Here is a 27,822-nt window from a genome sequence, read left to right as displayed (position 1 = left end):
CACCGGACTCGGCCCGGAACTCTGTGTCTCAGGGGCGGGGAGGACGAGCCGGGAAGGACAGTGCGCGCGCGCGGGAGACAGGCGGACGACGGGTTCTGTACGCCCGGCCCTCAGGTGCATCACTGCGGTCAAGCCCGGCCGCCGATTATTGCAATCTGCCGAGGTAACATTCCACTTGCGCGGCCCACGCGGCTCCTCGCGGCCCCGCAAGCTCCTAATCCTTCGGGCGCTCGCGCCAAGATTCTCCCGCGTCAGCGAGCCCGCCCCGCAGCCGCGCGCGCCACTCGACTCTCCCGCGTCCCGCCCCGATCAGGCCCCGCCCACCACGTCCGCACCACGCCCCCGGCGCGCAGGCCCTGACATCTAGCCCCACCCCTTTTGTGCAGGACACGCCCATATTAGAACACGCCCTCTGGGAAGCCCCGCCTCAACCAGAGCTCTTCGCTGGTCCGCGCGGCGACGGGGCGGGCCCTGGGCCTGCGGCGGCCGCTGAGGGGCTCGCTGCCCGCGGGGCGGGGCGCGAGGGCGGGACGGGGCCGGTACCGCGCGCTGGGATTTTTAAATGTCCCGCTCGAAGCCGGGCGCAGGAGCAGCCGGCTCGACAGCTAGCGCGGTGTAGGGGGCAGGCGCGGATCCCGCCAGCGCCGCGCGCTCGGCCGCCGCCTCCCGCCTCCTGCTTCCCGCCTGCCGTCGGCCTCCTGTCCGCTCGAGCGCGCCTGCCTGCGGCGGACACAGCTTCGGGTACGGGCTGCCTGGATTCCCGGGACTCCCTCGACTCCCAGGTTTCCGGACCGGGTCCGACCGGACCGGGCCCGGGTGGGGGTGGGGCGAGACCCGGTCACCCGGTCCCCTGAGGTATCAGCTCGGGGTGCCCCGGCTAGGGTGGCTGTGAGAGACGAGTCAGGGGGTAGGTGTAGAAAGGGACACTGAGGCAGCCCCGGCCCCGAGGGCGGTGATGGAGCGGGGGGTCCTCTCAAAGGTCGGCTAGGCCTCCATCCTCAACCTCAGGTTCGGACCCAGGGTCGCAGGCTGCCGGGGGCGCCTGCGGGTGACAAGCCACCCGGGCCCATCGGCCATTTTCCCGGCCGGCCTCCGGGCCCGGGAGGCTCCCGCCGCCGCCACCGCCGCCCGCGCGGGAGGGGGGAGGGGTGCCCGGGACGAACTGGAGGACTCGGGTCCCCTCTGCGGGCCGTGCTCACCACGATGCCTACTTGATGTCCTCCCAGGTCTGAGTTCCAAGTCCTGAGCCATGCCAAGGGAGAGGAAGGAGAGGTGAGTGGCCTCCCTGCTGCGGGAGGGTAAGGGTGAGTAGCGGTGGGGGAGGGGCAGAATGAGTTTTGGGGGAGCAGCACCCCATGACACCATGCCTTTGCAGAGACTCGAAGGACCACAGCAACATGAAAGAAGAAGGTGGCTCCGACCTCTCAGTCCGATCCAGAAAAAGGAAGGCAAATGTGGCCGTTGTGAGTACAAAGGATACAGGTTGGGAAGGGGACCCCCCCACCCCCATTTCATCTTACCTGGGTACCAAATTTGGGTCTTCTCACCTACTAGTGAAGAGAATTAGTTGATGGGGAGGTTTCCATTAGTTGAATGCCGTTCAGAACCTAAAAAACTTTTTTCCCTCTTTTCTCTTGTGTTTTTGTCTTTGGGTTGCACCGTGTGGACCCTTGGTGAACTGGGAATTTTTTTGTTTTTAGTTTTTGCAAGATCCGGATGAAGAAATTGCCAAGATTGACAAGACTGTGAAAAGCCAGGATAGCAGTCAGGTAGGTCTGCTGCCTACAGGGTGTTCAGCCTCTTGAGTTCCATGCTTTCTTTCTTCCAAGTTTCCCAAACCAGAGCCACAGGCCACATGGCTGAGCCTCTGGAGCCTGTCAGTGTGGCCTGGTCTCTGTTGGGCCTGGGGTTGTGGGAAGGGTTTGCATTTCCTGAATGGCACCTTGAAGGTTACAGGTACTGATTGATACCTGGAGGAACCAGAGTGAGTGCCATATAATTTGTGCTTTCTAAACCCAGGGGAAACTGAGTCTTAGAACCCAGAATCCTTTGCAAGCCCAGAGCAGAGCTGGGCCTGCAGTCTTACTGACAAAGGCTAGCTGGGGGATAGGACTCTCAACTATTTCTCCCTCATCCATACTTGGGACTTCTCTTAATCCCAGCAGCAGAGAAGCAGAGGTGGGCAATCAGGGTTCCACACCAGCCCAGACCATATAGTAAGATCCTGGAGCAAAAAATAAAAAAAAAACTTTTCTCCTATGTGGCCCAGAATGTTCCACCGTCAGCTGACTGCATTGATTACCGCTGTCTGGACGTTTACATGGCCTCAGCAAGGGTCTGTGATGACGTGTGTCTGAACCAGTATTTCATTGGCCGCTCCACTTCTGTCCCCTCCTGTGGAGCGCTTGCCAGATCTTTCTAATGCAGCATGGTATCATAATTTCAGAAGATCCTTGCAGAGAGAGCTTGTATTATCTCTTTGCCTCCAGAGATGGCTGGAGACTATAGTTATGGCTCCAGTGGGGGGAGCAGCCTATCTCCAAAGTAGTTGGTGAGACCTTCAACCTTCATCACAGATAAAGCTGAGCAGGAACAGTATTCTGTTGACCTCATCTCTCTTCTCCCAAAGAGGCTAGCGGTGACTTTGAGAGCAGGGAGAGACAGCTGGTTCTGAAGAATGTCTTCTGGGCAATGATGTTCCGCCAGCTAGGGCTGCAGTAATGTGTGTTTCTAGGCAGAACCCCACTAGACATTAAAGGGTCAGGTTTTCTTCCTGTTCAAAAAAAAAGTAGCCCCAACAGAAGGAAAGTGCATCTCACATTCTTTTTTCTCCCATCATTTCCCTTAAAACCTTCAGCAAGTTGTTATTAAGATAAACCATGCTTTGTAGAATTCAAGATTGTTCGTGTTGCCAGCTGTGCTTTGAACAGAAACGTCCAAGCGAGAGTGAAGCTCAGCCATCAGTGTTGGCGTTGTGGAAATTCAGGCTCACATCTCAGGAGTAACAGCAGTGCCCAGAGTGTCCAAGAAAGGACTGGCTCCTCGTCTGCACTGTGGGGATGAGGGTCATAGCACATGAGTGGAGTCCAGTCATGAGAAAGTGTTCTCATGTTGAATTTCTAGAGTAGATAGCTTAAAAATAACTATTTTTTTTTCTGTGAAGATTCATAAAGCCAGAATTTGGGGTGGGTAGTTTTGTCTGTTTGGGTTTTAATTGCTTAGAATTTTTTTCTGGATTTAAGTTCAGCCCAGTGACAGGATTCATACTAAATTCAATAATACTGAAAGCCCACAGAGACCTTTGGTTCTTATCTTCAGCTACTATTTTTGTTTTTAAAACGGGATCCCAGGCTGGAGAGATGGCTCAGTGGTTAAGAGTGCTGACTGCTCTTCCAGAGGTCCTGAGTTCAAATCCCAGCAACCACATGGTGGCTCACAACCATCTGTAATGAGATCTGATGCCCTCTTCTGGTGTGTCTGAAGGCAGCCTTAAATCTTTAAAGAAAGAAGAAAAAAAAAAACACAGGGCCCTTTATGTAACTCAGGCTGACCTTGAACTCAGTGATCCCCTCCCTGCCTCAGCCTCCAGAGTGCTAGGATTAGAAGCATGCACACAACCACTTACTCTAAATGGCTGCATGTCCACTTTCTTATTTACTTTTTTCACAAAACCTTTTAACTTTATTGTATTTGGTTTTTTGCTTGTTTTTGAGATGGGCTCCGACTATGTACCAAAGATTGCATGAGCACTTCTGAGTGCTGAGATTAAAGGCACGAGTCACTATACCCGTCAGGACAGAACTTTCTTATTTCAAGCCGAATACTAGTCAGTCATTTTTCTGCTTGCTTTGCATAAGGGAGAGATATAGTATAAGGATAAAAGGTGGTGAGCCATAGTTGCGGTTGATCTCAAAGTCAGGCTGATCTGGCATCTTATAAAACTTCACATACACTCAAAAGCAGACTTAATTATTCTGCCTTCTCCACTGGCTTCTTAAAACGTCTACTGAAGGCACACTTCATCTGTCTGTGAATTGCAGGTTGGAAACTGCTAAGTTTATCTCTAAAGGCCTGCTCCCAGATGTGCCAGGCACCTGGCCATGGAGAATGGCACCTAACTTACACCTTCAAAAGAACTCGTTCTTGATTGAAGAGCAACTTCCTGTAGTGGTAATTGTGAACCTTTTGAGTCAGGGCCGGTGATGCTATACCAAGCATACAAAGCCAGAACTGAAAGGAAGCTGCCTTTCTTGAACAGCTGGCAGGAGCTGTTGTGAATAATTTGCATGCTCAATTCTTTCTCCATTGAGCAGAGAGAAGCTTTATGCAGCACGGATTGGAAATGGGGTTCTGTGGAAATGGTCTGGGTACTGCGAGAACAGGGGTTGAATTCAGGAAGACATCCCGGGCATACCTGTTTTATTTTCTAGTCACTAATGGCCTCTGTTTAAAATAAGATGGCTGCTGGTGCCAGGTACAGTGGTGTGCTCTTCTAACCAGCATTTAAGAGATGAGGCAGGAGGATCATAAGTTAGAAATTAATCTGGACTACATAGGTAAGACTTGTCAACAAATGAATGAAACGATGCCTAGGATGCAATCTTAAGATGGAGGGCTTCTGCACCAGCGGTCACTGCGTGCTTAATGCCTCTGTTGTTGTTGTTTTTTTTTTTTTTTTTTTTTTTTTACTCATTTTTAAGTATGTGAATGTTTTGCCTATCTGTGTGTCTGTCCCATGTTTGTACCTGGTGCCTGGGGAGGGCAGAGGCGTTGAATCTTACGGAACTAGAATAACATGGGCTATTTAATAGGCTATGAAATCATTTCTTTGAGCTCATTAGTTTGACCTGTGATCACAACTTGATTTAGTTCTAATGAGGTACTGATTGAGTTAGGGAAAACCAAAGGTCCCTGTTCCATATATATATGATCAAATCTTTTTGGTAATATAAGCTACTTTTTGTGTCCAGTTGGCCACCTGAGTATTTCATTTGATGTCCATGCTTTCTAATAAGTTAGTTACAGAAGTGACATGGAATCTTTGTGAGGCATGCCTTTGGCTTGTTTCTCCATGTTGACCAAGGCCAGCATGTCGAGCCCAGCTAATTTGCCAGTCCATGAGTGGACAAGTTGCTGGTTTACCTCTTAACACATTGCCGTGTATTTGATTGGCAGCCTTGGGATGATGATTCAGCGTGCGTGGACCCCTGCTCTTTCATCCCCACCCCTAACAAAGAAGAGGACAATGAGCTTGAGTACCCCAAGACTGCATTTCAGCCTCGGAAAATCAGACCGCCCAGAGCCTCCCCACTTCCCGTCTTGAAGTAGGTGTTGACTTTGATCCATGGCTTCTGAGTGTCATTTGTCTTTCTGGTCTACATTAGTGTGGGTGCAGATGACATGGATCTGAGGTTTTTGTTGCCTTTTTCTTTTTACAGTTGGGGCAATAGAGAAGAGGTCTGGAGGATCATGTTAAACAAAGAGAAGACTTACCTGAGAGATGAGCACTTTCTGCAGCGCCACCCTCTCCTGCAGGCGAGGATGAGAGCAGTTCTTCTGGACTGGCTGATGGAGGTGAGCATGAGTGTCCTGGCTGCTAGAGCATCACCATTGCTAGATTTCTCTATGCTGCTGCAATCTCTCTCTAAATTATTGACATTTCTGAAATAATTTTGTCCCTTAGACATTAAAGTTGGCATTTCGTTTATATGAACAGGTTATATGTAAGAGTCAGACCTCGAGTGTCCATGCTCGAGTTGGCTGTCTTGTTCTAATCACATTGAGAATCATTTCCCTACTTCTGTACAGTCAATACATCTGTTGGTCAATACATGGGGAGCAGTGGTTTGCCTGCACAGTCTAGGCCTTAAGTTCCATTCCAGGTGCTCAAGAAACAAACAAAAGAGCCCACAGACTAACAAGCTAATCATTAAACCTTTTTTAAATGACATTTAAAGGCTGACGGTGATCAGTCTGATGATCTAACATGAATGAGACCCTAGGCTGAACTGAATCTCCAGTAGTGTCAAAAGAAAGTGAAATTAGATTAGTGGGGCACCTCTTGCTGGGGGTGAACTTCGAGTGACTTGTAGCACTTGGATTCAAGGGACCTTCCTGGGTACTTGTAGTAAGAAATGGCATTTTCTTTTAAGGAGTGGAAGAATCATGTTGGCAGGTTTACCTCTAGAAAGTGCAGGGGGTATGAGTAACTCAAAGTTGTAGGGACGCCTACCCTTTGGAAAGGCAGTGTCTCTACTTTCTATGCATCCTACTGGGACCAGACCTAGAATCAGTCTGTGCTGACTTGTGGCTTTACAGGCCTGGGTCAGACAAATTGGTTAAATTTGAGTCAGTTTTATTCTACACAGGCTCTCATGTAGCCCAGGCTGACCCTGAACTTGCTATGATACATTAAACTTCTATCTCCTCCTCCCAAGTAGTGGAATTATAAGTGTATACCACCACAAGTGGGCCTTTCTTCCTTTTTAGAGATTTATATGTATCTCTGTGTGCCACTGTGTTGATGTGTTCAGAGGTCAAGAGGGTGTCAGCTAGAGTTACAGGCAGTTGTGAGCCGATCTGTGTGTGCTGGGAACCAAACTCAGGTCCTGGATAACTAGCCCGTGCTCACTGAGCTTCTTGTCTAATCTTCAAGAAGTGCTTTGGGTGCAAAGTTGTGCAGATTAAAAATACTGTATAAGCCAGGAGTCATGGCACAGCCTGCTGACTACATCCTCACTACTGCAAAAGAAACAAAAGCTGCTGAGAGTGGGGCACACACAATCCCAGCACTCAGGAGGCAGAGGCAGGTGGAGCTCTGAGGTCAAGGCCAGCCTGGTCTACACAGCAAGTTCCATTTCTAGCCAGGGCTACATAGTAAGTCCCAGTCTCAAAAAAGTCAAAAAGAATGTAGTTGGTGTTGTTCAGCTGTGAAGAATATAGCACTTCTTTTTCTGAGTTACAGTGAAACTTGTAAAGGAGGTTGCATTCTTTGAGAACTGTAGGCTTTGTGGAGTGAGGAATTGGTCTCTCTAAAAATGCTACTTTGATCAGACAGGCTGTCTGATTTGCTCTTGCTTTCGTATATAAGTCATAGTGCCCTTAGTTCCAGGGTCTCACTGGGCTACGCTTAGGAGGAGTAGGGTGACAGCCTTTCATAAAAGCAACCGGTTAGCTTTCTTACTATGTCAAAACTCAGGCAGGTTTGCTTGTGCTGCCCTCGAGAACCTGCTCTAACATGGAGCCTTTTTTCCAGGTGTGTGAAGTCTATAAGCTCCACAGAGAGACATTCTACTTGGCACAGGACTTCTTTGATCGTTACATGGCATCACAACAGAATATCATAAAAACACTTTTACAGCTTATTGGGATTTCAGCCTTATTTATTGCTTCTAAACTTGAGGTAAAAAGAATGACAAAACCAAAAAAAAAAAAAAATCCTCCCTAATGTTCTTTGTGTAATAACCATTATTTCTTAAATTTTGCCCCTATGAGTGGCTGTCATATACATCTTGAATTCTCTTAACTCTTAGGCTTCTAAGCTTAAGGCAGTGTTGGGGTGGGGGGCGGATAAGGATTAGGTGCATAGATCATTTAAATCAGTAGTCTTTAATCAGAGTTGACCTTGGGACTGAAAGGTTGAAATTGTGGTGTAGGGCTCCTAGCCTTGGGCAGTTGAGGTAGAAGAATGGGCAGTTTGAAGCCTGCTTGCCCTCTCAAAACAATATAAAAAGGGATGTTATGGATTTGTTTATAGATTATAGGGTAAGTGAAAAAGTCTAAGGTTTGGTTTATTCCATGGGTCCATTTATCTGTGAAGTATCCTTTTTTGAAACCAAATCTCTGTAGCTCTAGCTAGTGTTTCTTCTTATGACTAACATGCTTTCGGTTGCTGAAGTAAACCAGTGTTGAGAGCCACTGAGTGTATCCTTTACCCACATCAGCATGCTAGAGCCATCGTGGAACGGTTTCTTCTAATAGCATCTTCTTTCTGTTCCCTTTTAGGAAATCTACCCTCCAAAGTTGCACCAGTTTGCTTATGTTACTGATGGTGCTTGCTCCGGGGATGAAATTCTTACCATGGAACTGATGATGATGAAGGCAGGTTACACATTCATATCGGGAGGGGGGTTGTTGCCCAGTGGGTCTTATCCAGCTAGGCCTGTGGTGACAGGGACTGCGATTGAACTTTTTACAACTGAATTCTTTCCTTTTAGGCCCTTAAGTGGCGTTTAAGCCCCCTGACCATTGTGTCCTGGCTGAATGTTTATGTCCAAGTGGCCTACGTCAACGACACGGGAGAAGTGCTGATGCCTCAGTACCCACAGCAGGTCTTCGTGCAGATCGCAGAGGTACGTGGGCCTCTTGCTTCCCCGCTGTGTGTATGTGTGAGGCACATCTAGAAGCTTCTAGAAGCTTCATGTGGCATCTTGTCTTAGCGCTCCTGTCTTCCCTCAGCTTTTAGACCTGTGCGTCCTGGATGTTGGCTGCTTAGAATTTCCTTATGGTGTCCTCGCTGCTTCTGCTTTGTATCATTTTTCCTCGTTGGAGTTGATGCAGAAGGTCTCAGGTAGGTTGGGTTTGCTGTGAGATCACAGACAAGGTGACTTCAGGGTACAAGCCAGCTATCATCAGCTGGGGATTGAGCCTGACTTCTTTACTGGCAGGTTATCAGTGGTGTGATATAGAGAAGTGTGTCAAGTGGATGGTTCCATTCGCCATGGTTATCCGGGAGATGGGAAGTTCCAAGCTCAAGCACTTCCGGGGAGTTCCCATGGAAGACTCCCACAACATCCAGACCCACACCAACAGCTTGGACTTGCTGGTCAGTAATCCCCTTGCTCCCATCAGACAAGTACTTAACCAATGCCGCCTAAGGAAAAGCCAGTTCTGATTCCATTAAGAATGTTTCTGGTCCATACATCCTGTGTCTCAGTATCTGCAGACCATAGACTGCGAGAGGGCTTGTTTACTGAGATCAGGTCTTACTAGATATAGCCCAGGCTGACCTAGAACTCAAAAAAAAGTCTGACCTCTGCTCCCAAATGGTAGGATTACAAGTTTGCCACTATACCTAACTATAATTTTTACTATTTCTCCCTCTAGCCCCCATATTAAAAACATACATCAAGTAAAATGACACTTTCTTTCACTTTGACAACTTTCCGTCTTATCTTATGTAGGACAAAGCCCAAGCAAAGAAAGCCATATTGTCAGAACAAAATAGGATTTCTCCTCCTCCGAGTGGGGTCCTGACACCCCCACACAGCAGTAAGAAGCAGAGCAGTGAGCAGGAGACAGAATGACCAGACCTGCCATCGCCTCCAAAGACAGTGGTGTGGAAGCAGCTGCCTGGAGCTCCTTGTGCTGCCTTGGAGGTCAGGAGCCCCTGCAGATGCTATGCTCTGTGGAGAGGTGTCTCTTCCAGAGCAGCAGGGGTCTACAAGATGCCTTGGACGGAAGTGCTTTGATTGAATGCTAGGTGTTTTAACTATAGGGTCGAGTACACCAGCCACCTCCAGAACACCACTGAGTGCTCCAGAAGCTGCTAAGGAGGGTGCTACTTGACCCACTGGACTCTTCACACAGACGGCAAAAGCTTGAAGTTAAGGAGGCCATGGTGCTTGCTGGCCTCTGCTGGGTGTCGCAGGGTTGCTGTTGATAGGGTACGGCGAGTGGTCGTGAGCAAGCATGGGATGCAGAGCCACAGCCTGGCCTGAGCTGCCCTTCTCCACTGTCAGCTGACAGCATATCCTGCCTTTCATGAACTCTTGTTTTGTAAGTGCTGCTACGTCTATCAATTTTTAATAAAGATAATGCTATCTTTGAAGCAGCTGTTGTTAACTCTGCAGTATCAGAAACTAGCAGTTCTCTTTTAGAGTGGCTCTACCAAGTTCTCTTGGTTTCATAATTTTTGAGAAAGTCTTGCAATGCACCCCAGGCTGGCCTAGAGCTTGCTGCATAGCCTGGGCTTCCGTGAGGCTCTTCTCCCACAATGCCCTACACAGGCGGCTGTGCTTGGGGAGGTGTTCCATACCCAGGGTGTCTCACTAGTCCCATCTGTCCTCTGCAGAGCAGTTACAGGTCATGGAGCTATATAATTCATGGTCTTCACCCTTACCCAAATTATGAAAGATGTAAGACATTTTGTTTAAACAATTTAACAGAGTAGCCTGAAACTGCCTCTAAGAGGAAAGTGAACCTTGGCACACCTAGAGTCTCAGCTCATGGGAAAATCCAAGGTTCTGGCCTACTACCCTAGGCCACTGAGGAAGGCCCTGTCTCAGAAGACAGGAGTGAATGGGGTGTGCTGCAGTGAACTGACAGCTGAAATGAAGGGCAGGCCACTGCGGCGGTTAATTTCCTGATGGGCCCGCTGTGGGCCGCTGTTCACGTGAAACCTTGCATGTACACTGCCATCACCTTCGTTGGTAACATTTTACTTTAAATGGCAATGCTTCAGTGTGGGTATGCACACATGGGATGATGACCGAGCAGGCTAAATGACACTTATTCAACTTCTCATTTGAACTTGGTTTTCAAAAATCTAAAATAGAAGGTAGCCATTTTAGATTATATTGTTTGTTATAAAGTTGGAGGTATATTCTATTTCTTTGACATTGCTTAAAAGCTATAAATAGCTCTGGAAGTTTTTAGTCTTGCTAGTAAGTGTATCAGAAACCTACACATAGGGCTGGAAAGATGGCTCAGAGGTTAGCACTGGCTGCTCTTCCAGGTTTGATCCTGAGCTCTTAACCTCCGTAACTCCAGTCTTAGGAGATCTATTGCCTTTTTCTGGCTTCCTTCAGTACTGTGCATGTGGTGCGAAGTGAAGCATTTACACAGACAAAAACTAAACAAATCACACCGAATAGCATCACTCAAACAACACTTTTGCTTTTTGTTGTTTTTTTCAAGATAAGGTTTGTGTAACAGCCCTAGTTATCCTGAAACTTGCTTTGTAGACCAGGCTGGCCTTGAACTCAGAGACCTACCTGCATCTGCCTCCTGGATGCTGGGATTAAAGGTGTGTGCCACTATACCAAGATAACATTTTTAAGCCCCAAGCAGACATCTTGTCTTAAAAAGCAGTGGCTACCAGGCATGGGGACCCACATCTAATCCTAGCACTCAGAATCCAAGGATAGCCTGGGCTATATTTAAGACCCTATATTTATGTTATATATGTGTGTGTGTGTGTGTGTATATACACACAAATCAGAAGCCAGTTATGTTTCTGATTTGATAGTCACTCTGTAACCCACACTGGCCTCAAGCAATCCTCCTTTTTCAGCCTCTTTAGTGTTGGAATTATAGGTGTGCACTGTCATGCCTCGAATCAAGTGGTAATGTCAGAGCAAATGCACCATTTGTGCTAATAAAAGACAATTCTTCATGAGTGAATAAAGCCTTTAATAATTGGTAATTTCCATGGCTCCATCATAAAACCAAGGGAATCACTAGTGAGATAAGTCCCTTAGCTCCTATCTTCTGGTGACAGTATTGTGGCTGATGTGGCCTCTGGTTTGGCTCTATAGACCTATGTGAAATGTTTTTTCTATTCTCTTCAAGAGCAGCTGAGGCCAGGTGATCGGGGAAGTCCGAGTCAGGATGACCAGAAGAATGTAAAGGAGAGATAGCATGGGCCTACATCTGATATGGGGACACAGTAGCACATTGATTGGTTTACGAGTGTCGCTTCTGAGTGTTGCCTAAGACACTGGTCTGTAGGTGTCAAAGACGGCTTTCCCATGCTGTCTTCCCCAGGGGGTATTCAGGCAGCTTTCTGTCTTACAGAAGTCATTTCATACCAAGTGGATGGATAAATGAGTGATATTAAGGTCATGTGACTTTTTCGAGGCAGATAGGTGTGTGGAGAGAGTGCCCCTTAAGACACGAACACAGTGTCTGATCCATCTCTCCTAACTCAGCTGCAGACAAGACGGGAGGGTACTTGGACAAAATTAGGCCAGAGCTCAGAGCAGGGATAGAAGGGAAATCAGATCTGATAATGTCTCGTCCTATTTACCCAACCGTGCATTTTCCTACCACATGTTCAGTAGTTTAAAATTCAAATCACATTTATACCTTGGACATTGTTAGAAGACTATTTTTATCCCTGCTGTAATCATCTAATTTGCTGATTACAGGTCTCAAATTGCCACAGAGAACTCAATTTTTGAAAGAATTGTCCTATTTGATCAAATATGTTATTCAAGCAAGGCAGTCATTTGTTCCACAAGGTTACCTACCAGGCAGAGTTAACCAGGAGTAACAGCATTAGGAGCCCACACTTAAAACTGAGCATTAGCTAATCTGCCTGCGACAATAGAGCCCTAAATACAATTTGCTGCAGACACTCAGTTCCTGCACTGACAGACAATTGCATTTCCTATTCAATGAGCATAGATTTTTTTTCCCTACTTTGTCCTAATTCCGAATTTAACTCCAGAAAACTCTAATGCGCTCAGTTTCACTCGCTTACCTGGTACTGTTTCCAAGGAGCCTCGGATGGGGAAGACAATGCTGTCTCTTATTAAATAAAAACAGTGTTAAGTCATTTTTCTCATCAATCCCAACTCTAAAACGTGTAGCATCAGACTGGCCCTGGAGATTCAGCTCTAATGCTGGCTTTTCCACTTTAATGCATGCAGTTCCTTCCTGGGGGCCTCTACTGAACGCTGGGCACCACCAATGATGGAGCAGGGCAGACAAAGCAAGGGAGCACCAGCAGCGCAGGATTGGGGTGACCTCAGGGACAGGGCTGCTGCTGCTGCTGTTGGAGCTCTGTCTTTGGAGACAGTTCTGCTGTATGGTCCATGCCAGCCTGAAACTAGCAATGCTTTGGTCTCAGCCTCTCATGATGGGATTGTAGGTGCTGCCCACCTTGCCAGGCTCCGTGTGGCTGTCGACTTCTCTCTGGCAGTCTGCAAAAAAGTGTTCCTAGTGTGGAGTACAGGAAGATAAGACCAAAAAGAAAAAAAAAAAGTGACAGAGACTGCATGTCAAACCGAAGAAGGGTGTGGTGCCTGAGCTGCAGGAAGCTGGGGTTAGTAAGGAGGGACAGGGTGCCTGATGCTCAGAGCAGGTCTCAGGGCAGACATTGAGGGAAGCTGCTCAGTTATACATAGTCCCGTGGTACTGTAGGAGACAATTGCAGAACACGGGGTGTAAAAGGAAGGCAAGGGACATCTAAAACCAACAGCTCCCACACTTCCTGTATTCATGTGTGTGTGTGTGTGTGTGTGTGTGTGTGTGTGTGTGTGTGTGTGTGTACAACTGAGAGTCAGTTCTCTCCTTTCACTATGTAGGTTTCAGGGGTCAACCTGTTGAGCCATCTTATTTTGGGACCTGCAGGGCCCATTTTATTTTGGTCTTAGGGGTTTATGAATACCATCTAAGGGACTTACTGTCAACCTTCCCTTTTTAATTGTTCCTGATCTTGTATCTGTGTGTTCACTCATTGCATGCTCTGGACTATCTGGTCCACAGGCTTCCAGGAATTCTCTGCCTCCCATCTGTTTGTGGGAGATCTGGGGTCACAGATGTGTGCTAACAGCATCCGGTTTTATGTTGCTTTTAGGGTTCCCAACTCAGGTCTTTATATTTTGCACGTTAAGCGCTTTACCCCTGAGCAACATCTCAGCCCTCTCTCCCCCTTTAAATCTGACCTTGCTAAATTGCTTAGGCTGGCCTAGAATTTATGATCTTCCTGCCTCTGCCTCCCAAGTAGCTGGGATTATAGGTGTGCACCACCACCCAAGCACTAATGCACTAATCTGTCTCTCCCTCCCTCTGAAATGGAGGGGTGTGTGTGTACATGCGCACATGAGTTATTATATACTCCAGGCTAGCCCACAATCCTCCTGCCTCATCCTCCCTAGGTTCTAGGCTTACAGGCCAACAGTAACTTCTAAGACAGTCCAGCTCAAGTGACTGCTCACTGTCCTAGGCACCTTGTCGATTGCTGCCTATGTGGCCCCACCCCTCTTTTGACTTCCACTAATAGAATGTTTCCACTGGACTCTGGAAGCAGACACCTTTGCACTGGGATCTTGCTCTGCCACTTCCTGCCATGCTTCCTGTATCCCAGTCTAGTGTTCCTCTGCTCTGTCATGGGTATTGAGGGTGAGGACACCACTGAACCAGAGGACTGAGCAGAGAACACAATGGAACAATGGCCCAGGTTTGATCCAAAATTTTACTCTGAATTAATAAGGGAAAGTATTTAATAAGGTTTTTGGTTGTCGTTTTTTTTTTCAGGACAGGGTTTCTCTGTGTAGACCATGCTGGCCTTTAACCCACAGAGATCTACCTGCCTGCCCCTGCATGCCTAGGGCTGGGATTGAAGGCGTGTACCACCATGCCCAGCTTGCTGTTTTCCTGCAGGCTGTTTCATTCTACTGTATCACAAAGTAGTTTAAAATGTACAGAGGCATAGATGGGGGCCCATCTACTAAAAAGAGAGGCAGGAGGATACCTTAGGCTCATGTATTCATGGCCTTCCTAGGCATTAAGACCGCCTCAATAGATACAAATAAAATGGAATACGCAAGTATACACACACTCTCAGCCACTCCCTTTTTCTTTGCCCAGACCAGGGGCCCAGCACAAAATAGGTGCTCATTAAAAACTTGTTTCCAGGGGTTGGGGATTTAGCTCAGTGGTAGAGCGCTTGCCTAGGAAGCGCAAGGCCCTGGGTTCGGTCCCCAGCTCTGAAAAAAAGAACCAAAAAAAAAAAAAAAAAAAAAAAAAAAAAAACTTGTTTCCAAATGGATGGGCAGATAGATGGATGGGTTCTTATACCATAGACTGTCTTCTTCTGTGAAGACTGAAAAGCAAGACATAGACTGAATGGAAGGAACCAAGCCGAGGCCATGCTTTCAGTGTCTTCAGTTAAGCAAAGCAGCCACTCCTCAACAGCCCCAATTCCAGGAAGGGTCACAAAGGTCGGATGAGATGCAGGAGCCTAACCTGCACTTCAACATCAGACACACGGGTCATGTGCTTTGGGGAAGAGATGTGCTAAGCACCCAAAGTTAGGATATGTCAGCACTCACAGAGCCATCCAGAAAGTTCCGGGTCGTTCTGAACAAGTACCTACCCAAGCAGCCTTCTGATCGAGGTTCTCTCGGTCCTGCACTCAGTGTTGCTCTTCCGGGCTGTGCAGAGCAGTGCAGGTGGGTGTCCTCCCGGGTCAGAGTTGCTATTATTATTTAACTATTTGCAACCACAGGAAGACAGGGAGTTCAAGGCCAACACACACTACTACGGAACCTGAAAATGTAAAAAACTGAGAGTTGGCATTCAGACATGGCTTCCCCTCTGAGCAGCCCTGGAAGCAGTGTGCCTGCATGCCAGTATCTCTCCAGATACAGCCCAACTGTATTCTATATTGTGGCCTCAGGTCCAGTGCTGTTGACCTCCATATATGCAGTACATGTCTTCTTAGAACAGACACATGTTGCTGATATCATGACTCTCCAAACAAACAAACAAACAAACAAAACCAGAAAACCATGCTGGGCGGAATGCCACACACCTGGAACCCAGCACCTGAGAGATCTCCAGGGCTTTAAAGAAGATAGTGAGGCCTTGTCTTCAGAAAAGAATTGTTTTCAAATGAACAGTTTTAGAAGGAGAAGACTTAGGAAGGAAGGAAGGAAGGAAGGAAGGAAGGAAGGAAGGAAGGAAGGAAGGAAGGAAGGAAGGAAGGGAGGGAGGGAGGGAGGAAAGAAGGAAGGAAGGGAGTGAGTTAGGAAGGAAAGAAGGAAGAGGGAGGGAGGGCAGGGAAGGAGAGAGGAGGGGAGGGAGGGAGAAACCAGCTGAAGAGCACTGGTTCTCTCCCAGAGGACCTGGGCTCAACTCTCAGTGCTCACATCATGACTCACATCTGGAACTCCAGTTTCGGGGCATCTGATGCCCTCTTCTGATTTCTGTTGGCATTGGGCACATGTGGTGCCCATACATTCAAGCAAAACTTCCATATCCATTAAAAAAAATTTTTAAATGCTTTTAAAGAAAAGGAAGTATACATTTCATCCCAGAACTGCACATATTCAACCACTACTAACGTTAATACAAACGCCTTGGAGTCCAAGCTGCCTGGGATCCCAACACTAGGTGAAGCAGAGGTAGGGAGCCTGCTACAAATTCAAGGACAGTATGGACTACATAAAGAAATCACACACACACACACACACACACACACACACACACACACACACACACACACACACTATACGAAAAAAACAGACATTTTCTTCTACCTTGTTTCAAACACATCTGAGCCTGCAAGCCACTGTCTCACAGAGTAGGCTCGATCGCCATTGGCTTGGCTGTTTGACAGCTCTGAGCCTCAGTTTTTCCAGAGGCCCAGCTTGTTCTTGCACAGTACCCAGGCCAGAAGTTCAGAGTCAGCACCGAAGGCTTGACTTTTGTTTTCTGTGGGGTCTTCTTCCAGATGGAGACGAAGACTAATTTGGGGCGTTTGGGGGTTGCAATCATATTTCAAGAAACCCCTGTTTCCTCTCATGCAAAGGCGGTTTCATTTCTCTAGAGGTCAGGGTGCGTGTGGGTGAGGCCCACTACAATGCATAGAGCAAAAGTCACCCTGGAGACAGTTGGGCTCCACCTTCCCCTAACCTTTTTGGTCTGCTTGGATCTTGGAAGTTATCTTTGACCCTCAGCTCATCGAAAGCATGTGGGGCAGGTGAGACTCCGAGGCTGTTCCCTAAAAGGGTGTCCTATGCAGAAAGGCAGATGCCCAATACCTCTGGCTGCTCTGATAGGCGGCCGTGGGAAAGAATCCTAGGTGGAGAGGCTCTTGAAACCCTCCCCTCAAAGGCTGGCTTTGTTCTTCCTGGACTGGACCCTATACTACATTGCGGGAAAACGCTTCCCCGCTGCCTCAGCTTCTTCATTCTGTCTCATGATGAAAGTCCAAATGCATCTACCTCAGAAGCTGATTTTGCAGCGTCAGGGATGTGGTGTGGCCTTAGAGCCTTGCTTTTAGATCCCAGCGAGACTGACTCCCTGAGGAGGGTGCACTTCAACATGGACCCAGCCAGCTGGAAGGACACCCCATCTGCAGGATGAGACAGATGCAGGCAGTGAGAAGGATTCATGCAAGCAAAGGGAAGGGTGGGGAGGGTAGGTAGGCTTATCAATGATATTTCTTTCATGCTCCTATCAATGGTACTTCAGTCAACATACCCAGTTGATGCTAATAATTGGTCTCTTTGGTTTGATTGGGAAAAAGCCTGTTTGCCCAGCTAGTCAGCACCATGTGAGCCCAGAGCCAGGGAGGCCCCGGAAGCTCTTATGTACACATTTTCTCTGTCATGACTGTGCCCAAGGAGTGAAGGCAGACCGTGCCTGACCTTAACCTCCCCTCCCCTTCCCCCATCTTGCTCTTCTGTAATCCCACTCGGAGGCCCTCAGATTTTGGAATCTACCCTGGCCTCCGGGAGCAACTGCAGTCTCTGTCTGTCTCTGTGTGTGCATGTACGTGCGCAGGTGCATGTGCATGAGAGAGAGAGAGAGAATGAATTGTTCAGGACTGGAGATCTTTGTGAGGCTCCAATCCTACTCTTCATTAAAGGATTTTATGTAGACCAGGTTGTCCTTGAACTCACAGCCATCTGCTTGCCTCTGCTTCCTTCTTGAGAGCTAGAATTAAAGGCTTGCGTCCCCACACTCAGCAAGGGCTCCTTATTAAAGAAGAGGGAAAGGTAAGCAAGAAGGAGGAGAGGAAGGGAGGCAGAAAAGGAGAGGAAAGAAATCAAAAGGAAGGAGAGAGGGAAGGAAGGAGAGAGGGAAGGAGGGAGGGAGGGAAGGAAAGAGGAAAGAGACCATGCTAACTCCCTTGGTCCCTGCTGTTATTTCATTGAATGTATTTGGCTACCTGTCATTGCCCTCTTACCTCAGGCTCCAGACTGAGGCGTCAGGAACATCATGGAAGACTTTCTAAACTTGCCTGTGATTCTCTCCCTTTCTTGCTGAGTGGAGCCCCAAGACAAAGTGGCTAGCCATCCCGGGCAGGGCAGAGGCCTCAAGGAAGTATCCATCCAGCATCCAGCAACAAGGGACTGTTATCAAGTGCATCTAAACTTCATCAGCATAGGGTAGGGATGGGGTTGGGGTACAGGTGTCAGGCAGTAGACGCCATTACACCAGGGCCCTGCTGAGTCTGGTGACATAGCCTGTAACCCCAGGTACTCGGGAGACTGTAGCAGGAAGATTCAAAGTTCAAGTGAAAAGAGTGAGGGGATTCTATCTCAGTAGACTGCACTTGCCTAGCATGCATTAAGGTCCTTGGTTCAATTCCTGGTAGCACAAAAAAAGAAGGGAGAGAGGGACAGAAGGAAGGGGGAAGCAAGAGCCATAGGGATATGATCTGCAGCAGCGAATTCGTGGACGCATTATAGGGAAAGGCAATGGTGCATCAGATTTGTTCCTGCTCCATCTCTGCCATTATTGCCCTGTTCCCTCCACTGGACTGGTGATCCAAGGCCTTTGCTGAGGGAACTGTGGTTGCCAGCTGTTGGGCTGGTGGAAGGTTTCACAGGCACAGCAGCTGGACCCTGCCTGGCATTTGCTGATGCTATTAAAACACACACACACACACACACACACACACACACACACACACACACACACAAAACCCAGCACTGCCGTCCCAGCTCCTGGAGAAAGTCTCTGCATGACAGCCTGTGAAGTAAGCCTGTATTTGAATTTCATCTGCAACCCCATTGCCTCCAGACAAGCTCAAACCTGCACAGATGGCCCCTCGCACCAAAAAGTAAAAATAACAAAAAGCTGGCGACTCTGAGCCTCCCTCTTTCTCTGGGCAGATGTGCAGCAGCACATTTTGGGAGGCGCACCGTCTGTATCCCCAAGCTGTGTCCCCTCCCCTCCTGTGTGTTCACACTTCCCACCCTCTGGCTTGCTGGTGGGTAGCAGCTGTGGCCCTTTGGATGTGCTTGTACAAGTGCCCAGAGTGTCTGAGCCTTGGGATCTAGAGGGGAAAGTTAAGAGTAGAAAACGCATCTGTTTTCTACTACCCAAGGTCAGTCATGGTATCTATGAGAGGGCTCAAGGGAGAGGCAGAATGGTTAGAGAGGGTTAGGAGACCAACAGAAGTGGAAAAGGAATGGCCATTTAAGACTCCTGCATGCTGGAGGCTGGAGAGATGGCTCAGTGGTTAAGAGCATTGACTGCTTTTTTCCAGAGGTCCTGAGTTCAAATCCCAACAACCACATGGTGGCTCACAACCATTTGTATTTCTGGTGTGTCTGAAGACGGCTACAGTGTACTTATATAGAATAAATAAATAAGTCTTTTAAAAAAAATAAAGGCTACTGCATGCCAAGAGCAGGAGGATAACACCAAATCCCAGTAAGCCATGGGAGATCAATGGCTTGTTCACTTTCCCTTAGCTGAGAACAAGATTCTGAGCCCTAGGGTTATAGTCATGGACCAAGAGTTAGAGCACTCTTTCAAGGTCACCAAGGGTCAAGAGATAGGCAAAAGTCAGAGCAAGCAAAAGCCTTGCCCTATACACCATGGAGACATGTAGACTGACTGAACTCTGGTAGGCTGTGTGACCTGAAGTCCCACATGTCATTCAGAAGTGGTAGTTAAGGTCTGATGTCCTTAAAAAGTCAGAAGAGGTTAAAGAATAACAATTTTCAGAAGGAGAAATGAGAAATTTATGAATCCTGAGAAATAGCCAAACCACAATTCTATCTAGTTTCAGGAAGGGCTCCATCTGGGTGTTGAGAGGCATCCACTTTGCCTAGCTTGGCTTTGTTCTGTGCCGACTTCATTCTCCACTTGCTATTTTCTAGTATCTTTTAAGGTTGACATTCCTGCCGGCCAGAACTTCCTTCTCAAAGTTTCTAGCAGAATGGTCCCTAATCACTGTGGCCAAGGAATGCCGAGCTGGGGCAGGACAGGCATGTGGCATGAATCAGTCCCTGAGGCAGAACTGGAGTCAGCCCATCAGAACTACCTGACTCCACAGAAGGGGAGTGGAGGGTTGAAGGGAGGGAGGGGGCGGCTGTCAGTGGTCTGGCATAAGCAGCTGATACAGAAATAGCACAGAACCTGGTTAAGACTTGAACAGCAAGAGATGAGCTCCTGGACAGCTGCATGCGGCACTTCACAGCAGGACTCTTGCTGAACCTGGAAAGCCACAGTCACCCACTCCCCAGAAGTTACTAACTCCATTATACAGTTTCAGTGACTGACCTGGGGGAAGCAGGGCTACCCACTAGCCTCAGGGCAGGGCACAGCTCAGCAGGGTTCTGTTAATTCTTCCTTCCCACTGTGTCCTAGGGCTCCCAGTGTTTTGGCTTCCTCAGGGGAAGGAGACAGCCGGAAGGAGGGTCTTCCCCAGCCAAATCTCCAAATTCTCTGCAGAAAGCCTTTGTACAGTACACTACAGAGCAACCACATGGAGTGAGCCCAAAACCCTATGGTTGTTCTGGGAGGAACAACACACGTGGCTGAATGTGTAAGGATGCTGGTTAGAGGGCACAGGAAGATAAAGACAGAAGCACCATCAGTGAGGGACATATTGAGGCTGGCATATTGGTAAATGAATCTGGAGAAACTGAGAAAAACAAAAACGGAGGTTCAGCAATTTGCCCAAGGTCATACACTGAGGCTGGCTTCAGGGCCTACTGCTACACCGAGCTGCCTAGGATCCCTGATCGGTTTAATGGAATGTCCTAATAACAAGCTCCTGAACCCTCAGACCCAAAATTAGGAGGGGCCCAGGTATGGGTTTTTAGGGCCGCAGGACCTAGTCGCTTAAACCTGAAGGGGGCGCGCCTTCCTCTCCGGGACTCCTGGCAGCTCAGCCTTTCAGACTGGATCACACTTCCTACCAGTCCCAAGCACTCGGGTCCCCCCTTTTAGGCCTCCTCAGGCCCGCCAGTCCGGGATGACAGCTTGGCTGGGCCCCACGCCTGGACTGCGCCTTGTACGGCGCCTCCCCCCACCCCACCCCCGGTCACGCGGCACAGATGGGAGAGGAGGAGGACGAGGAGGAGAGGAAAGGAGGCCCTTTGGGGCAGAAGGGTAGGAACCCGCTGCATTGGGCGTCATCACTGAAAGGGGCTCTGTGCTGCTCGGGGAGAAGGAAAGGGCGAAGAAATGGAGGAGGAGCTGTCTAAGGAGCAGTGATGCAGGGTCAGGTGTCCGGATCCCACCGCGGTGTCCCCGCCACACCCAGACGGAAACGATCTCTACCGTTTGGCCTGCGCCCGCCTCTAGACTGCTGGCTGGGAAAGTAAGCACCCCTGTCACCTTATTGTGCACAGGGCAATAGGCCTCGCCATGTTGGCCGGACCAAATGCAGTCCCTAGAGTAAGGGCAGAATGCTGGAGACCCCAGAACTTCTGGCCACGCACGCCACAAAGCAAGCCTCAGGAGCCCAGCTTCCCAGGGCAGATCTTGGTGACGCCACTTTCCAGCCACGTGGCTTGGAGCAAGTTTCTTTACCTCATCTGCGAAATGGGTGAGCGCACACGCTGTGGGGTTATTTTGTAGGGTGGTTCCGACACCTAGGGCTGGGCCTGCTTTCGTCACAGCTGTCACCAATGCAGCGGGATAAAGGAACTGAAGTTCGGGACAGAACCAGGCCGCTCGCGTCCCGCGCTGCCCAAGACCTCCCTGCGCGCGCGCACACCCTACCGGCATCCTTCCTCTGATTCTGCGGCCCCGCCCTTCTGGCTCAGGCTGAGCTCCACGTGCAGCGTGTTTACCCACGTGATTTCAGAGCCCGCCCACAGCCTCCGCCTCCGATCCGGCCCCTCCCCTGTCCCCGCCCCATACCCACTGCGGCTGCGCAGCGTCAAGCTAACGCAACGCGCCTCTGTAACAGAGCAAAGCGTAGGTGGATCACTGGGCAGGCGGGACTTCGGGCCTCGTGGCTTCCTCGCGCACCGCGAGGTGGCGGGGCTGGGCGGGCAGGGGCGGGGCCAAGCGTGAGCATAGGCTCTAGGGAGGGCGTCGCGTGGGCGGGGCTGAAGAGAGCTGGGCGGGGACGCTAGGGTCCGGCGCACGCGCAGGCACATTGAGCGGGTGCTGCTTTCAGACCTGCTTTCGCCACGTTCGTAGTCCTGCCCTTGTGTAGGCTGAACCAGATTGACGTCCACATTTCACAACTCTTAGGCTCTCCAGGATTCTCTTCCCTTGCTCTCCTGCTATTTCTCCTTTTCTTCTGGATTGGTTCAGTGTTGGCACCATACCTCATACCACTAAAGCTCATTACACCTGTTTGATTTTTTTTTCTCCCTCCTCTTTCTTCTCTCTCCTCCTTTATTTCCCGCCCCCTTCTTTCTCGCTCATACTAGGGATTGAACCTAGCCCTCAAACGTGCTGTTCATGAACCGTACCACTGGCTCCACTAGGTCCAAAAAATTTGAGCACCTATATGCTGGCACAAGTGGAAAATTGCTCCAGTACTGTTGCTGCCTGCCTGCCGCCATTTTTACTTTTAGAAACCAAGTTTGCCCAGGCCTGCCTTGAACTTTCTCTGTAGACCCAGGGCAGCCCTGAAGCGCTTCTGTTAGGCCCAGGCTGGCCTAGGCCTAGAATTCGTGATCCTTCTGCCTCGGCTTCCCAAGTAGCTGAGATTTACAGTCAAACCCAGCTTCCATAAATCCTCCTAGCAGACTGAGATCGTTGGTCCTCCCCACTATCAGACCCCTTCCTAGATGTATCACAAGCCCTTTTAAGCTAACATATATGGAGTGGAATCCCTTTTGTCCCCCTGAAATTTGTGTCTCACCTGATTTCTGCAGTGCTAAGCACCACAATTCACCTATTCAGGCAGTTAGACCTCAGATGGAGACAATTAGTCTGGATGACTGAAATTTAAATACTTTATAAGGCAGCACTCAGGAGGCAGAGAGGCAGGCAGATCTCTAAATTCAAGGCCAGCCTGATCTAAAGATCTCGTTCCAGGACAGCCAAGACTACTCTGAGAAACCTTGTCTTAGGGTGGGGGTGGATCTCCCCTTTCTTCATTGTCAGCTCCTCTCTTCATTTTCTGCTACACTCATGTCTGTGACCCCAAAAGTGCTTCACACTTATATCTGCTTGGATTTTTAGAAGATCTACCATCCTGTTTGTCTTTTCTCAAACTAGCTAACATTTCTAAATGATTGCATTAATTATCTGTAGGTAGAAAGCCAAACCTCTTCATTAAAAAAGAAAGACAAGGGTTGGGGATTTAGCTCAGTGGTAGAGCGCTTGCCTAGGGAGCGCAAGGCCCTGGGTTCGGTCCCCAGCTCCGAAAAAAAGAACCAAAAAAAAAAAAAAAAGACAGGATAAAGGCAAAGGTATATCTGGCTCTCCCTCTTCATGGAACGCTTGGGGATTTGGTTCCAGGACCACCAAAGTTATCAAAACTGAGGATACTCGACCCTTACAGAGGCTAGTGCAGTATCTACATGTAACCTGTGCACAGCATTCTGTGTCTCTAGATTATCATACTTAATGCCATAATATATGTTATATATTATGGTCTATTGTCTAGGGGAAAACATAGACTGGAATTTTCTATGGAACAGTGTGTGTGTGTGTGTGTGTGTGTGTGTGTGTGTGTGTGTATGTGTGTGGTGTGGTTCAGAGGACAATTTCCTGTGGTGTTCCTCAGGACAGAGTGACCCACTTACTTAGAAGTTGCCAAGTAGGCTAGTGTAGCTGCCAGCAAGCTCTAGAAATCCTATCTCACCTCTGAAACATGCAAACTTGGACCCGTGTCTGGCTGCTGCTTACCTATTTATTTATTTATTTATTTATTTATTTTTCCGGAACTGGGGACCGAATCCAGGGCCTTGCGTTTGCTAGGCAAGTGCTCTACCACTGAGCTAAATCCCCAACCCCTTACCTATTTATTTTAATGTGGATTCTGACATTCAAACTTAGGTCTTCACTTTTGCAAGGCAAGCCCTTTACTGATGAACTGACAGAATCAATCTATCTATTCATCTATCTATCATCTATCTATCTATCTATCTATCTATCTATCATCTATGTGTATGGATATATATATATATATATATATATATATATATATATATATATATATATCCACACACATATACTGATTACAGTAGAGAAGTTAACAGTAACCATATGATCAAACACAGTCCACAGGCAGGCACCTCGTGAAACACTTCACAGGGTTCATAGATGAATTGTGAAATACAAACTTGATTCTGTCATAGAACCAAAGGTTGCCGGCTAATCAAATTAGTAGCTGGCTAATCTCCACTCAGCACGGGTCCACATAAAATGAAAATACATAACATTTCTGGTCTGAAGCACTTCAGGTAAGGAATATTCAACCTATAGTAACTGCTTTTAAATCTTAATGGCAGCGCTGAAGAGAGAGCCCAGTGGTTAACACCACTTGCTCTTGAGGGCTGGAGTTTGGTGTGTATGGTGCTCACAATAGCCTGTAACTTCAGTTCCAAGGGATCTGACAATCTGACACCCTCTTCTGGACTCCTCTAGCGTACACACACACACACACACACACACACACACACACACACACACACTTTTTTAAAAGATTTATTTGTTTTGTGTATATGAGTGCTCTATATGAGTATACCTGCATGCCAGAAGAGGGCATCAGATCCCAGTATAGATGGTTGTGAGTCAGTATTTGTAGGCTGGGAATTGAACTATTGAACTCAGGGCCTTGGGAAAAGTAGTCAGTGTCTTAACTGATGAGCCATCTCTCCAGCCACACACCATTTTTAAAATAGCAAGAAGAACTGGAGAAATGGCTCAGTAGTTAAGGTCACTGAATGCTCTTGCAAAGGTCCCGAGTTCAATCTCCAGCAGCTCACAGCCATCCTTTTGTCCTTTCTTTCTTTTCTATTTTTTTTCCCCTGATGCAAGATTTCACTATGTAGGTCTGGCTGTCCTGGAACTCTCCATGTAGAACAAGCACCTCAAACTGACAGAGGCCCGCCCGCCTCTGCCTCCCATTAGCTGGGATTAAAGGTGTGCATCACTATGCCTGGCTACAACTACCCTTAACTCCAGGTCTGGGGTATCTAATACCCTCTTTTGTCCTCCCTGGGCAACAGGCATGCGTGCAGGCAAAACATTTAATACACACAAAATAAAAACAAGTCTTTTGGGGCTGGAGAGATGGCTCAATGGTTAAGAGAACTGACTGCTTTTCCAGAGGTCCTGAGTTCAATTCCCAGCAACCACATGGTGGCTCACAACCATCTGTAATGGGATCTGATGCCCTCTTCTGGTGTGTCTGAAGAGAGTGACAGTGTACTCACAAATATAAAAAAATAAATCTTTAAAAAAATCTTTTAGGGTTGGGGATTTAGCTCAGTGGTAGAGCGCTTGCCTAGGAAGCGCAAGGCCCTGGGTTCGGTCCCCAGCTCTGGAAAAAAAAAAAAGAACAAAAAAAAAAAATCTTTTAAAAGCTGGCTAATTTCATCATCTAAGTTACATTGTATTTATATTGATTTCTTTTCTCTACAATGTCAGGCAGTTTAAATTTTTTCCATGTTGTGATAAGATGTTAAACATTCTGGAGAGTGTAGAAAGTATCTGATCCCCTCCTCTGGGTTTTTTTTTTTTATTTATTTATTTCATGTATGTGAGTACACAGTAGCTGTCTTCAGGCACAGAAGAAGAGGGCATCAGATCTCATTACAGATGGTTGTGAGCCACCATGTGGTTGCTGGGAATTGAACTCAGGACCTCTGGAAGAGCAGTCAGTGCTCTTAACCACTGAGCCATCTCTCCAGCCCCATTTTTTTTTTAAAGATGCAACTGGCAAATAAACTGTTGGCATTTATAATGTATGAGGTGATGTTTGCTATGTGTAAACATTGTGGAATGACTGAATGTGGCCATCAGCATTTCCACCATCTCCCCTGCTTAGGATGTCTCCATCATTCGTTGGGGAAATTTAAGATTTGCTCTCTTGAAAATTTTTTGAGTGTGTGTGTGTGTGTGTGTGTATGTGTGTGAGTGTGTGTGTGTGTGTGTGGGGGGGGTGTCTTGAAGTCCTTTTGTGGACCATGTTGGCCTTTAACTTTTGATCTGCCTGCTTTGGACTCCCAATGCTGAGATTACAAGTGTGGGAGCCTTACTGAGGGTTTCTATTACTGTGACAAAACACCAAGACCAAAAAGCAAGTTGAGGAGGAAAGGGTTTATTCAGCTTATACTTGCACATTGCTGCACATCATCAAAGAAAGTCAGGGCAGAAACTCAAGCGGGGGCCAGGAGGCAGGAGCTGATGCAGAGGCCGGGAAGGAATGCTGCTTACTGCTTTGCTTCCCCTGGCTTGCTCGGCCTGCTTTCTTATAGAGCCCAGCCCAGGGATGGCACCACTCACAATGAACTGAGTCCTTCCCCATCAGTCACCAATTAAGGAAATGCCCTACAGCCAGATCTTATGGAGGCAGTTTCTCAATTGAGGTCCCCTCCTTTCAGATGACTCCAGCTTGTGTGTCAGGTTGACAGAAAACTAGCCAGCACAGTGGGAAACCATAGTGGCAATCTGGGCAATATTCAAATCTGGATTTAAGTGGGCAATAAACCTGGCTAAACTCTTACCATATGACCTCACCCCCCTCCTCAGAGGATGGTGGTTCAATTTCACCACTGCCCTGTGGGTTGAGTGTTTCAGACCCGATTCACAGCTTAGATAGTGTTATTTAGCCATGAGCAGAGCAGGACCTCAAAGGCAAGAAACTGGATGGACCAGACAAATGCTTCCCCAGGCGGTGTCACTCTGGCTCTGGCTCTGGCTCTGTTGGTCTCAGGAACTCAGAAGTAGGTGGAGAGGAGAAGCTAAGGTAACTGAGGGTAGTCACATGTGGTAACAGATGCCTATAATATCAGCATTTGAGAGGCTGAGGGCAAAAGGACCTTGAGTTTGAGGTCAGCTTGGGCCCTGTAAAGTGAGGCCCTGTTTCAAAAAATATGAAAACAAAGACAAAAGCAAAAGCCAAACCTAAACCATGAAAAGTGTCTTAGCTGAAATCTGACATGAATGAACAAAGCACAAAGCCCAAGAAAACCTGGAAGTAATTCACAGGAGGGAAATTTGCATTTTCCCATTTAGACCTTAAGACCAGAAGCAACTTCCTCACCCTAAAGTCAAGTACTCAGGAATCAGGTGACTTCACCAGAACCTTCTCCCCATTGAATTTGTAAAGTACAGGTGAGGGGCAGGTACAGGATAGAAGGAGGCCTGTCATTGGAGGAGAAGGAAGGATGGGCGGGAGAGAAGTTTGAAGGAAGAGGAGGAGAGACTAGAACAGAAAGGAAGAGACAGGAGGGAGAGAGAGGGAGAAGCTGTGGCAGGGCGATGGAGGCTGACATAAAGATCTTGCTGTGTGTATTTACAGGTTGTTATCAGTGTTCTCAAGGGATGCATGGTACTGGGCTTTGTATGTTTAAGTGGGCAATTATATCTTACCTAATTGGGTCAGAAGAAGAAGAAGAAGAAGAAGAAGAAGAAGAAGAAGAAGAAGAAGAAGAAGAAGAAGAAGAAGAAGAAGAAGAAGAAGAGAGGAGGAGGAGGAGAGGAGGAGGAGGAGGAGGAGGAGGAGGAGGAGGAGGAAGAGGAGGAGGAGGAGGAGGAAGAGGAGGAGGAGGAGGAGGAAGAGGAGGAGGAGGAAGAAGAAGACGACGGCAAAGCAAACGTGGACGGCTGGAGGCTTCCCGAAGTCATTAACTTCCTGCTATCATGGACTGGCAATAGAGTGTTGGGGTAAAAGAAGGTCTGGTGGCATTCGTAGTCCATGCTCTGGCA

The 27,822-nt window shown here is 48.1% G+C and overlaps 1 protein-coding gene and 1 long non-coding RNA gene across 3 annotated transcripts; one reads left to right on the top strand and one right to left on the bottom strand.

Annotated features, from left to right (window-relative positions):
* The first annotated feature begins 585 nt into the window (after nt 1-585).
* Ccne1 (cyclin E1) lies at nt 586-9,829 on the top strand. Of its 2 annotated transcripts, none has more exons than XM_087638985.1 (12): nt 586-855; nt 1,227-1,272; nt 1,376-1,463; nt 1,701-1,769; nt 5,176-5,324; nt 5,439-5,574; nt 7,256-7,402; nt 8,005-8,100; nt 8,217-8,351; nt 8,458-8,569; nt 8,667-8,824; nt 9,183-9,829. In XM_087638985.1, exons 2-12 carry the CDS (start codon nt 1,250-1,252, stop codon nt 9,303-9,305), a joined length of 1,236 nt encoding a protein of 411 aa, XP_087495111.1. In that variant the 5' UTR covers nt 586-855; nt 1,227-1,249; the 3' UTR covers nt 9,306-9,829. The 2 variants fall into 2 exon arrangements, with proteins under 2 accessions (XP_087495111.1, NP_001094291.1); NM_001100821.1 differs by having other exon boundaries at nt 596-741.
* On the bottom strand, nt 9,537-21,731 carry LOC148007333 (uncharacterized). Its single transcript, XR_015650700.1, has 3 exons — nt 21,511-21,731; nt 15,104-15,276; nt 9,537-12,942 (listed from the first exon to the last, which is right to left on the bottom strand). It is a non-coding gene; the product is annotated as an uncharacterized LOC148007333 (long non-coding RNA).
* Between the last annotated feature and the right edge of the window lie 6,091 nt (nt 21,732-27,822).

Source organism: Rattus norvegicus, chromosome 1, assembly GCF_021556685.1.
Source record: "Rattus norvegicus strain SHRSP/BbbUtx chromosome 1, alternate assembly SHRSP_T2T, whole genome shotgun sequence".
Lineage (NCBI taxonomy): Eukaryota > Metazoa > Chordata > Mammalia > Rodentia > Muridae > Rattus > Rattus norvegicus.
This window is presented reverse-complemented; position numbering and strand designations above follow the sequence as displayed.